This window comes from Miniopterus natalensis, chromosome 3 (genome assembly GCF_054644295.1).
Source record: "Miniopterus natalensis isolate mMinNat1 chromosome 3, mMinNat1.hap1, whole genome shotgun sequence".
NCBI classification, from domain to species: domain Eukaryota; kingdom Metazoa; phylum Chordata; class Mammalia; order Chiroptera; family Miniopteridae; genus Miniopterus; species Miniopterus natalensis.
In genome coordinates, this window is record NC_142083.1 from 36,710,697 (window position 1) to 36,722,920 (window position 12,224).

General features: G+C 41.2%; 1 protein-coding gene across 2 annotated transcripts; it reads left to right on the forward strand.

Annotated features, from left to right (window-relative positions):
* Nucleotides 1–1,759: 1,759 nt before the first annotated feature.
* BTF3 (basic transcription factor 3) lies at nucleotides 1,760–8,073 on the forward strand. 2 transcript variants are annotated; one of them, XM_016214441.2, is made up of 6 exons: nucleotides 1,760–1,858; nucleotides 2,424–2,492; nucleotides 5,167–5,280; nucleotides 5,611–5,812; nucleotides 7,004–7,060; nucleotides 7,773–8,073. In XM_016214441.2, the coding sequence occupies exons 2-6, from the start codon at nucleotides 2,424–2,426 to the stop codon at nucleotides 7,817–7,819; spliced, it is 489 nt and encodes a 162-aa protein (XP_016069927.1). In that variant the 5' UTR covers nucleotides 1,760–1,858; the 3' UTR covers nucleotides 7,820–8,073. The 2 variants fall into 2 exon arrangements, with proteins under 2 accessions (XP_016069927.1, XP_016069926.1); XM_016214440.2 differs by lacking the exon at nucleotides 1,760–1,858 and adding an exon at nucleotides 1,950–2,096.
* Nucleotides 8,074–12,224: the final 4,151 nt, after the last annotated feature.

Here is a 12,224-nt window from a genome sequence, read left to right on the forward strand (position 1 = left end):
CATGTAAATTACTCTTTTGCCATCTGAGCTAAGACAGCAACTTAGTAACTATTTTTAAGAGTAAAAAAAAAGCTGGTATATAAATATTAGCAGAAGCATAATTCTGCTAATAAAATTAGCACTCACAAGATAAGCAGAAGCAGCTGAAGAAACCAAGAATCAAAATATTATTTTCTTACTATCAGGGACACTTCATGATTTTCAACATAGTACAAGTCTTAAAAGTTACAAAAGAACAATAGAGAAAAGTGAGAACCAAAGGAAAATAAAAAATAACCTGCAATATTTCCTGAAAACAGGTGCTTAAAAGGTGAATCAGAACCTTGTATTTATGTAAATACTCACAAAACATCACATGAACAGGAAGCTTCAAAGGCACTCAGTATAACATGAAAGGGGAAAAAACTGTTCCTGAACAAAGATAAAGTTTCAAAAAGGGGAGTATTTCTATGTATTCTGTAACATTTCTTTAGCACTGAACGGTGTTGCCACAATCATTTTGAGCTTTATTGTTAGGACAGTGACCCACATAGCTTAAGAGCACAAACACCCTTTTCTGTGCTACACTTGACTCATATTTAATAAAAGAAGCAACATTGTTTTCTGAGAAAATATCAACTGTTACAATTATCTTCAAAATGTACTCACAAGTTATTTTCTTAGAGACACAATTTAAATAAATCTAAATAAACTATTCAAAAACAAAAAGATTAATCTTCATTGGAGAGAAATCCGCACCTACAGGTTTTCTTGCTGGATAAATTGTATTTTCCCTAATTAAGATTTCGAGCTCATTTTTGAATAAACAAAACTATTCATAGCTAAGACACAAAAAAGCTTATTAGGTAGCATTTTTATTTAAATTTCCATTTTTAATATCGGTCGTTTTATGTTAAGATAGTCTAAAAACTTGTCCTAGCGTCTAAAAAAAATTCAACTCACACCAGTATGGCCTGTCCTAAAAACACCAGGCACAAATTCTTCTTTGATTGACTTACTAGTTAAGAAAGGTAAAGCTGGTTCAGTTGTGACTCGCTAGTTGTCAAATCCATGCCAACCGACATCGAGTCAACTTTTTGTCTGCTAAAGAGAAAAGAGAAGGTCGCCACGTAAGGTCTCCTGCGCTTGCTGAAACGCAGATTGCCCGGCCCCACGCCCCGCGTCCGGCCGAGTCGCTTTCTGAACATCCTCCCCAGCAATTTCGAACCCTGGTCCTGCATCATGCGAACCCCTAACCTTAGAAAGCAAAACTAGCTTGTTTTTGACAACGTTTAGACAAAACGTTTTGGCAATGGCTCCTTCGGGCCGACGGGTAAATTGTACACCAGTCAGGCGGTCGCTCCGACCTGCGCCATCCAGCGAGCGAGCGAGGGCGGCGACAGCGGCGAGCACACGCCGGGCGGGGCCCCGAGCGTCCCCGCAACCCAGAGTCTCTTCCTTCTCAGAGCAAAGAACCTGGGGAGCGGGAGCGGGGCTCGAGGCGGGGCCGACCCACTCCGCCCTAACTGTGCCGGGAACTGCGCCCTCCGACCCCTCCGCGGCCTTCCCCGCGGCGGCTCGCGCCGCCTGCGGCCCTGTCTCCGGTGCGGCCACCGCCCGGCCAGCGCCGGAGATGGACGTCCACGCGCGATGGTCACAAACCCCGCGCCCTGGGGCCGCGCTTGCGCAGCAAAGCACAGAGCTCGCGGCGAAGTCCGTTTCCTGACTTTTCAAGGAAGTGGCCCTGCGTCACTTCCGGCCTCCCTCTAGCTGCCATCTTGCTTCCCCGCGTGTGTGCGCTTATTCTCAGCTGGTCTGTCCAAGACCCCCTGAGCGCCAGCCCTAGTCCCCCGCGCGGCCCCGTTTCCTCTCCAACAAGGTACAAAAAGGCTGTGGACGCCGGCGTGGGAGGAGGACGGGAACGGGGGCGGGAAGTGCCCGGAAGGAGCGAGACAGGGAGGGACAGGGCTGAGGAGAGGAAGGCGATGCGACGGACAGGCGCACCCACTCAGGCTGACTCTCGGGGTCGAGGGCGAGCCAGGGGCGGCTGCCCTGGGGGCGAGGCGACGCCGTCTCTTCCTCCACCTCGCGGCGGAACCAGAGGACAGGAGCCTCAGGTACCGCGAGGCTTTCGGAGAGTGGCCGGTTCGGGCAGGCCCTGGCTAGGCCGAGGAAAGGCCGGGCCGGGGCCGGGGTGGGGGGTGCTGACCGGGCGTGGTGTAGACCCCGTTTCCCGGGTCCGTAAACAGGGGGGAGTTGTGGGGGGCGGGTAGGAAGGTGGGTGCTCCTTGGGCCCTCTCGACACTGAAATTGGGAGCTTTGCGGGGTGGATTTGGGATCCGGGCCTCGGCCCGCGTGGGACGTTTGTTCTGCTGGGAAATAACGAGCGTGGAATGCTAGAGTGAACTAGACCTTTCCTCGCTGAGGGTTTCCTGTTTTTCTAGATGAAAGAAACTATCATGAACCAAGAGAAACTCGCCAAACTGCAGGCACAAGTGCGCATTGGTGGGAAAGTAAGTTTTAATAGTGTGGTGTGTGTTGTTTTTTTAAGTGTTAAGGTTCAGGTTTTTTTCTTTTGCATTTCTAATGCCGAGGGCGTGTCACTTTGTCTCTGGAGGGCACTTCACAGACCTGGCAGATTGGGGGGAGGGGCGGCGGATTAAATTAGACCATATAATGTATCGGAGAATCATGCAGGTGGAATACACGCAAAGGAAAACAAGTTGAGTCGAGATGAAAGAGTATTTACACTGCAGACATTGTTTTTATGTAAATATACTTTCCAGTGTTCCAGTGTTTTAAGTAGAACAAAAGTGTTTCCTAATGTAATTAGTAAGAAAGTGTGTCATTGCAGTTACATATCACTGTGGCCATCATACCACTGACTTGTTTTGGCCTCAGTTGTATACAGTCAACTTAATAGTGAGAAGTTGTTGTGTTTTGTAAATGAAGACCTTTTTGTAATGCTTCCTTAGCTAATGCAGTCCAGTGTGTTTCAAGATCTTTCTTATAGGTACATTTTGGAATTTAAGAGCAGTGACTGGATTTGAAAATACTACCTAAGTGAATGTCCTTCCATTTTGACTTTGCAATTTCGCTAGAACTGAGGAAATGAGAGTGTTTGAGTGGTGGGCTTTTAAATGATCAGTTTTTAGTTGATTGGTTTTTTTGGTAGATCCTGAGCCCCTTCAAGGGGATTCTTTTTTGAACTTAGTAAGTTTTTCGACTGTTCTCTAAGTAATTTACATAAATCATAAGTCCACTCTAGACAGAGGTCTGCCTGGTTATATTTTGCATTGTTAGCACATTCCTAGTATATTTAACAAGGTGTGGCATAGCCTGTTGGAACAGAGCATGTCTTCACTTGGTAAAACTTGTAAGGTATTTAGTTGTATGGTAAAAGCTTATGTACTACAAGTTTATTATTGGCTAGTTTCTTTCCAACTTTATGCATTTGCCTTCAAGTAGAGTCTACTGTGAAGTAGCCAGAAGTGGCACCTAGACTTGCGTGGAAGGAAGTGCATCTGTTCATGACTGGCCTTTGCCAGCGGCGCCCTTGTCCTTTCCCGAGGCTAGTAGTCAAGGTCCGCACCTGCTGCTGCTTCTTAGCAGTGTTATAAGCTAGCTGTGCTGGTTTTGCTTTTAGAATCTTATAGCAGTTTCTTAGAATGTCTTTTAGAGGAGATTCTCTGGAAACCAGGTATTTACATGACCACTTTAAGGTAATTGTTATTTTTAAAGGTTTTTTTCAGGGGTGGTCACCAATATTCTATGTAACTTGATATTTTCTTCAGTTAAACTATGGTTTATTTAAGCCTTTACTGTGCTGGATCCTGAGAATACAAATTTTAGGTAGTTTTAAAGTATCTAGGGGGGCTTTAAGGATAGTAGGGGAGACAGACATTTTTATTTTTTTTAAATTTTTCACAGTGTAATATACATAGTGCAAGAGAAGCAGTCTCAAGATGCAGAGGTGGGAGTGATTTGGCTGGGTAGAGGTATTGTAGAGTTTAGGGAAAACAGAAGAGGTAATAGCTTGAACCGGGTTTTAAAGGGTGATCAGAATTGGTATGGAAGTTGGAGACAGTGAGGTAGGTGAGTGGCAGTCTTTCCATAAGAGCCTTGTGTGCAATGTAAATGGCTTAGCCTATAGAGAGAGTCTATGAGTGTTGTTAGAGAGTTTTAAGCAGAATGTGGGTGGTCACATTTGCCTGGTTTCAGAAGTTTATAGGATACTTTACAGAAAGGGGAGATTGGAGACTTGGCATATATGTACAAGAGACCTCCCATTTTCATTCACTCATCAAGTTATTGAGTACCTTCAAGGAGCCAGATAGCATTCTAGATCCTGAGTTTTATAGCAGTAAATAGAATAGAAGCCTTCAAGAAGTTTACATTCTAGTGAGGGAGACAAACAATAAAATAATACCTCTATCAGTAGTATGTGCTATAAAGAGAGAGAAACCTAGATAGACGGGAAATAGTGAGTGTGGGAATTGCTGTTTGATATTGGATCGTTGGAAAAGGCCACTCTGTATGGTGATGTGTGGTGAGGGAAGGAGCCATGCAGATGCGAGGGAAGAAGAACAGTATGTCCAAACGCTCCTGTTTGGCCTGTTTTAGTAGCAGGAGGTTTATTTGGCTGAAGATGAGTTTATGTCTCTGATCAAGAGTGGCACAGTAGGGGCAGGACAGATCAAGGGTAAGATGAGAATTTCACATTTTACTCCTGGGTGCTATAGAAGTCTGTACAGACATATGTGTCATGCACTGTCTTGCCTATGACTGTTCATGGATGTTGATTTTTCTTTAATGTATAAACAGAAAAGGTTAGTAGTTCTGGATACTGAGCTTCTCAATAAGGCTTAATTTAGGTTGACACATGCCACCTCTTTGATAACTTTAGAGCAGTTAATGTAAAAAGTAGGACTTTGAAAAGATCATTCATTTATATCTGACAAAACTAGAATTTTAGAAATTGTTATGGATTTGTAAGACAATTCCTTTCCTTATTTTAACTTCCATCATTGATATAACCTGCCTATGTACTGCATAAAAGTTTGTGGTCATGGTAATTTTCTTATACAGATCCAAAGGTCAGAAAGGAATTTGAAACTGTTTCCGTTTGAAAATGTCTATTGTTATGTTTAAGTGTGTGCTGTGTCCTTTCCTTTCTCCCTACTTTAGGGAACTGCTCGTAGAAAGAAGAAGGTGGTTCACAGAACAGCTACAGCTGACGATAAGAAACTTCAGTTCTCTTTAAAGAAGTTAGGGGTAAACAATATCTCTGGTATTGAAGAGGTAAGGATCAAATGTTATTTCTTTAGAAAATCAAGATTTGTCTGAAAAAAGCTTTAATGTTCATACATTAAATGATTTTTCTTTTTTTTTACTCTACATACAGTACTTTCAATAAAATACATATTTCTCTAAAATGTTCCTATGCTGTTCATGAGTACCAGGGAGATTGCTACATCTGAAAGTCATTAGATTGGGCTTTCCATTCCACCTGTGCTTCACAGTGAACTGCTACATTAGTTAGCCAGACTTCAGTTTTTGCTTAATAAAATGTTTGGTTTTAAAGGGATTTTGGTGGACATTGCTAATTTTAAAACATTTTTTTCTTTATAGGTAAATATGTTCACAAACCAAGGAACAGTGATCCACTTTAACAACCCCAAAGTTCAGGCATCTCTGGCAGCGAACACTTTCACCATTACAGGCCACGCTGAGACAAAGCAGCTGACAGAAATGCTACCCAGCATCTTAAACCAGCTTGGTGCAGACAGTCTGACTAGTTTAAGGAGACTGGCTGAAGCTCTGCCCAAACAATGTGAGTTTTGCAAGGGTTACTGATTTATCCAGTAGATTTCTAAAATGTCAGGGTGCAAAGTGGATGTGAATATCTTCAGATTTGGAAATGGAACCTTTTGTCTAAAAATATCAATTTTTACACTGATTTTAAGCAGATATTCTTAGTGTATGCAATAATTTAGTATGCTGTGATTATTATACTTGTTTATTTCCTACTAGCTTTCTTGCTTGGGATGAGAGACTTTAAAATGTTACCCTTTACTTGCTGGAAATGATGAAAATGTTAATTCTGGGCTTTTTTGATAGCTGGCAGTTTAAAATTAATTAAATATATATTATAAATGATCAGATTTCTTCAGTTGTATCTATAAAGTGATATTACCAATTATCTGTAAGAATTGGCCTGCCACTATTCTGGTGTTTTTAATTATAGCATGTAAGGATTTTGTTCAGGGCAGAAAATCATGTAGTTGAATAAGTGTACCTCAAGGGTATGATTACTTTATGCTGAAGCCCTCTGATTAAAATTTTGAAGGATGGGAATGTAGAAGCAAGGCAGGCTTATGATATGGTCTGTTAGTGATCCATGTTTTTCTAGGTATTCTGCTTCAGTTTATATATTGTTTTGTCACGTTGAGAGGCATAAGTTTCTAGAAAGTCTTAGGCTTTCAGAGCTCAGATAGGCATTTGAAGCAGCCTACTGAAAATCATGTAGGGCCAGTACTGGGAGTTCCCCACTCTTAAGTGTGGTTCACTTTCTAGTGTAATAAAAGGAAACTGGATGCTTACCACTCTAAGACACTTAATATTTTGATCATTTTATTTTCATTTCAGTAAAAGTTTGTTGAGCATCTCCCTTATGCCATGCATGGCACAACAGAGTATTTGAGAAAACAGCCTCTTAATTTGCCTCCCAAAATAAAGCTTACCATAATTTGGTATGTGGGTTTATCTGTACCCTGGGGGCTCCCTGTTTTCATACTACCTCAGTGTCTGTGGTGGGTCAGAGGATTGAAAGGATGGGTTTAGAATATGGTTTGTTGGCTGTGGCTAGTGTTCTAGCTCATTTGTAGAATATCATGTTATTTCTAATACTATAAATGAAATCCCAAATGTCACATGAATATACACCTTTCATCTGTTCTTTTTTATGGTTAATATTTATTGAAGACACAAATGTGTGAGTAACGTTTACATTTCCCTTTCACAGCTGTGGATGGAAAAGCACCACTGGCTACTGGAGAGGATGATGATGATGAAGTCCCAGGTAGGAACCTCCACTTGTGGTTAAACTGGAGAATCTTAGCAGGAGAGAATAAAGAATCTATTCTGTAGGAAAGACTACCTTGAGGGAGGTTTCACTTTGCATGGACAGGTGTCCTTAGGAATCCAGGAAAACCTCAGAATTATGTGTTAACGGTACTCTTTAGCTCTGCCCCCACATTGACTAATGTGTTACATTGCTTAAGTTTGGTCCTTGGACTGCAGTGGGAATGGGGAGGGTATAGGCATATTCTTTAAGCACAGTATTTATGCCATGGGCAAATTAATGACTTTCACTCTTTCCCTTGTTTTAATTATATGCGAAAACATATACTTCAAAATGTGCCAAATGGGTAGTGGTCTCATTCGAAATAAAAACTGTTTAAATTTATATCCTTATTTAACTTTAGGATATATTTTGAGAGCATTTCCTTATTTCCTCTTATGATCTATATTTGGCCCAGCTGACGTGGCTCAGTGGTTGAGCATTGGCCCATGAACCATGAGGTCACAGTTTGATTCCTGGTCAGGGCACATGCCCAGGTTTCAGGCTCGATCTCCCAGTAGGGGGCGTGCAGGAGGGAGCCGACCAGTGACTCATGATGTTTCTCTCTCTCTTTCTCTCCCTTCCTCTTTCTGAAATTAATAAAAACATACGTCTAAATTTGTAGATTTGGCTTTTTTCCTGAATTTCTGCCTTTTTTATCTTTTCCTAGATCTTGTGGAGAATTTTGATGAGGCTTCCAAGAATGAAGCAAACTGAACTGAGTCGGCGTCTGAAGAAGATGAACTTGAAGGAGTTACTGGGAGCTGCTGTTTTATATTACGACTGCTTTTTCACATTCTGTTTATGGATCTGATAAAATCTAGATCTCTAATATTTTTTAGCGCAACCCCCCTGGACATTGCAGCTCTTTTCAGTTTTTGCTTATACATAAATCATTCTTTGCAGCTAATTTAGCTGAAGAAGCCTGGGAATAAAGTTTGAAACAGGTTAATAAAGTTCTTTGCCTAGTACGGTTTTATTTTTTATTTCATTGACACCGGTTTGTACACGAAAGTCAGAGTTGTTTGTAGAAAGCTAATCATGACATAATCTTTTATGGAATTTAACGTGATATTAAATTAAAGATTTAACATGATAGTATCATGTAACAAAGGTGGTATAAAGTTCTCATGTTGGAAGAGTTCTCCAGAAGCCCTTGGGGCTTCCATGGTGTATGTGGTGGGTATAATTATAAGATGGGGCTAGAATATCCCTTTGTGGGAGGGCAAGGTTTTTTTTCTCTTAACGTCGTCTATATCTTAAGCATATACCTAGTGCCTTACATGTACTTTCACACTTAATTTCCTCTCATTTAATCCTCATACTATGAAGTAGGAACTAGTTGCTCCATTTTGTAGATGTAACTAGAAGTTACTTCAAAAAAGTGAAAGTAGTTAATCCCTTTTATGTATGTTATTGTATAAGACACCTGGGAAAAAAACTAGGAATGTCTCTGTTTTTTTCCTTAAGTGATAACAGTAAATGAATAGGGCTACTTTTTTTTTTTCTTTAACATACAATAAAATTGATGTGTATTCAGTTGTAAGAATTTTAACACATAATGTGTAATTGCCACCATAACCGGAGTACTGAACAGTTTCATCACCCCAGAAAGGTCCTCGATAATAGAACTTTTAAAAATGTGTATTAGCAATTATAATATTGAAGCAACTTTAATAATTTTACAAGTGGTAATTAAAACAATTGTGTAATCTGCATTAAGGCCAACTGAAAATTGTCTTAGTTTCTACTTCAACAATAAGAATTCGTTTAAAATCTTCATACCAACTTGCAAGTACCTTTTGAAGGTACTGTATAGCTATATCTAAAAGTCGGTATTGCCTGGCCAGTGTGGCTCAGTGGTTGAGCATCGACCCACACAGCAGGAGGTCGCTGGTTCTATTATGGGTAAAGGTACATTCCCAGGTTGCAGGCTCCATCCCCAGTGGAGGCGATCCCCAGTGGAGGCATGTAGGAGACAGCCAATCAATGTTGATGTTTCTCTGAATGTTTCCCTCTCTCAAAAACTTTTTTTTAAAAAGTATTAACTACTAAAAAGGAAATGTGTAAACAGTATTTGCATATCTTAACTTTTTTTTTATATGAGATGGCTTTTTTGTCTCGAATTCAGGGAGAGGAAGAGGGAGATAGAAACATCAATGATGAGCCACTGACTGGCTGCCTCCTGCAAACCCCCTGCTGGGGATCAAGCCAACAATCCAGGCCTGTGCCCTAATCAGGAATTGAACACAATTGCCTGGATCATAGGTCGATGCTCAACCACTGAGCCATGCTGGCTGGGCTGTATTATTTACTTTAAAGAATGCTATCAGTTAAAGTACACTGCTACAGTAACAAGGACTCCAAAGCTTCAATGATTTACAAAATTATAAAACAATTACATGTTTCCAGACTTGTGGGTTAGGTTGGGCTCTGCTATATGTTCACTGCAGGTCCCAGACTAATGGGGAACCTCTGGGGCACACAGCTTCCTGGCAGACAGAAGATGGTAGGTGGTTTGCTGGTTCTTAAAGCTGTTAGAAATGTCACTTGTACGTAATGGACCAGAGCGTGTGGAATGGAGGGCAGAGGCTTGGGATGGTCTGGAGTGGGGCCTGGAGATACGCATTTCTGATAAGCTTTCAGATGATGCTGATGCAGGTCCACTGGCCATGCTTTGAGTAGCAGAATTGGAGGTTTTCTTAACTCGTCCCAAGAGCTTGGGGTGACTGACAGGCTGATGAGCATGTGAAGAAGGCCACTATCTAACATCCAGTTGTTTACCTGGATCTGTATCGGTAAGGGACTAGCTGGAAAAGTGCAATGGGTTTCCAGGCTAGGCCTATCGCAGGGCAACTTGCTCTTGTAGCAGATCCTGGCTTAGGTGAATCCTGTTTTGCCTGTATTCAGACTTTGTTCCAACAACCTCTAAAGATGTTATTTATTTGGCCTATTTAATCTGATATGTGTCAGTGGCTATGGGTTAATAAAGGATTTTCTTGTACTATCTTCAATAGTGAGATAGGCAGGGTTATGCAACAGTTACAAATGACTAAAAATTGTAGTTGCTACAAAGGTTTGTCACACTTGATGCTAGTGGTTTGTCTGGCTAGACTCCACTTTTCCCCAGGAGCAGCCTCTGATCTGAACTTTGGCTATCTCAGGACAGGGAAAAGAAACAGCAAACAACCAGCTGGCTCTTCAAACTTAGGTTGGGAAGTGATGCATGTCATTAATAACCACATTTCATCAGCCAGAGCATGTCACAGACAAAGTCAAGTCTGATGGCCAAAAAAATAGATTGGGGAAGTAAAACCCCTCCCCAGAGCAGGATAGCAGTTTTTTGTTTCCTTTTTTTTTTTTTTTGATTTTCAGAGAGAGAGAAACATTGATATGAGAGAGACACATCCATTGGTTGCCTCCCACATGGGCCCCAACTATGGCCGGGGATCAAGCCTGCAACTGAGGTATATGCCCTTGGCTGGGATTGAACCAGGGACCCTTCAGTCTGCAGGCCGATGCTCTAACCACTGAGCAAACCAGCTTGGGCAGCAGTTGTTTTTTAACAACACAATCTATTGTATTCTTTTTTAAAAAAATTGATTTGAGAGAGAGAGGGAAACATCAATTTATTGTTCCACTTATTTATGCATTCCTTGGTTGATTCTTGTATGTGCCTTGGCAGGGGATCAAACCTGCAACCTTGCTGTGTGGGGATGACACTCTAACCAGCCAGGGCCAATCTGCCATATTCTTAACAATTTTTCTTTAATTGCCCACAATTGCTATGACTGTTATATGTTAAACACTGTATCACTTGTGTTATATCTCATTGCTTAGCATAACAATCCCCTGAAAACAGCCACCTTGTACCGACAAGGAAACCATCTTCAAGAGGTGAAATTGCGCCTGTGAGGTCACACAGCCCCTTAAGTGGTAGGATGCAATTCAAACCCAGGCCTACTCTTTACCTCAGGACCTACTGGAAAGAACTTCAGGCCCTGGCAGGCTAGAGAGACAGATGGTTCTGATCTGGTTGAACTTTTGGCTGTCGTCACTACTTGCTGGCTATTGTCCACTATTAAGACTTAACCCTGGGCCAAACTAGCTTTCAGCTGGATCTGAACCAGGACTACACTAATAGAGATAGACATTGATTTTGATCTGAGAACTCAGGATTAATACCCTTTATTTTTTTAAATAATTGAACTAGAGTACACTTGTGACATCCCCATAATAACCATGTGTGCACAGGGCAGAAAGCTACATTCTAAATTTTGGAAACGAGTTTAGAAATGGGCTGAAGGTCACTGAAGTTTGGATCTGATTTCTACTAATCATCATTTTTCTCCATTACATAACACTGGGTTCTTCAGTAGATTACCCCCTCCCTCGCCAAAAAAATAAATATGTCAGTTTGGGGGGGGAGGGGAGTGTCTTAAGGGAACTAATAGCAGTTTTTAGCTTTTCCAATATAATAATTAGAAGTTTTCCATTCCCATAAATTTTCATCACTCCAATCAGCACAGTCTTGAATGCCATTTTTGCAGCAGTTCTGGGAATGCAGGCACAGTCAGCAAAGAAAACAGTATCACATCTCCAGCCTGAACACTTTGGGCACCGTAAAACTAGACAATTTTATTTATTTTTAAAAAGCATAACTTAAAATATCAAGGTGGACTGAAAAAGATGCTATTGGAAATGAAATGACCCTTTGGATCTTAAAAATATTAGTGAAAGCTGTCCAAAGGGGAAACTGCAGATATTTATTAAAGATTCTACACATTTGGATGAAAGAATTTGTACTTTGAAAGCCATCGGCCTGCGGATAAACACAATGACATGCTACATAAACAAGGAAGGGTCCGTCTGGTTTGTATGTTCAGTAAGCAGAGAAGAAAATCAGTGTTTGCTAACTGGCAGCTAGCAAGGAGAAAATGATCTGTTTATACTTTTAGCCTTTTGTGGCCAACACATTGTTAGATAACATGCAACTCCTAGGCAGCGTTCCTTTTCCTTCCTTTCGTGATGACCAGGCAAAGGGCAAGAAATGATCTCTGCAAGCGCACTATATTTCTGATAAAGTTTTTATATCCTGATTAAGGTCATGAGGCACTGGAAC

What these genes read in the sequence shown, in the direction of transcription:
- BTF3 (XM_016214440.2), top strand. Translation starts at nt 1,965, where the DNA reads ATGCGACGGACAGGCGCACCCACTCAGGCTGACTCTCGGGGTCGAGGG. An exon ending in ATATCTCTGGTATTGAAGAG is followed by an intron (nt 5,281 to 5,610) that starts GTAAGGATCAAA and finishes TTTTCTTTATAG; the next exon opens with GTAAATATGTTCACAAACCA. An exon ending in TGAAGCTCTGCCCAAACAAT is followed by an intron (nt 5,813 to 7,003) that starts GTGAGTTTTGCA and finishes TCCCTTTCACAG; the next exon opens with CTGTGGATGGAAAAGCACCA.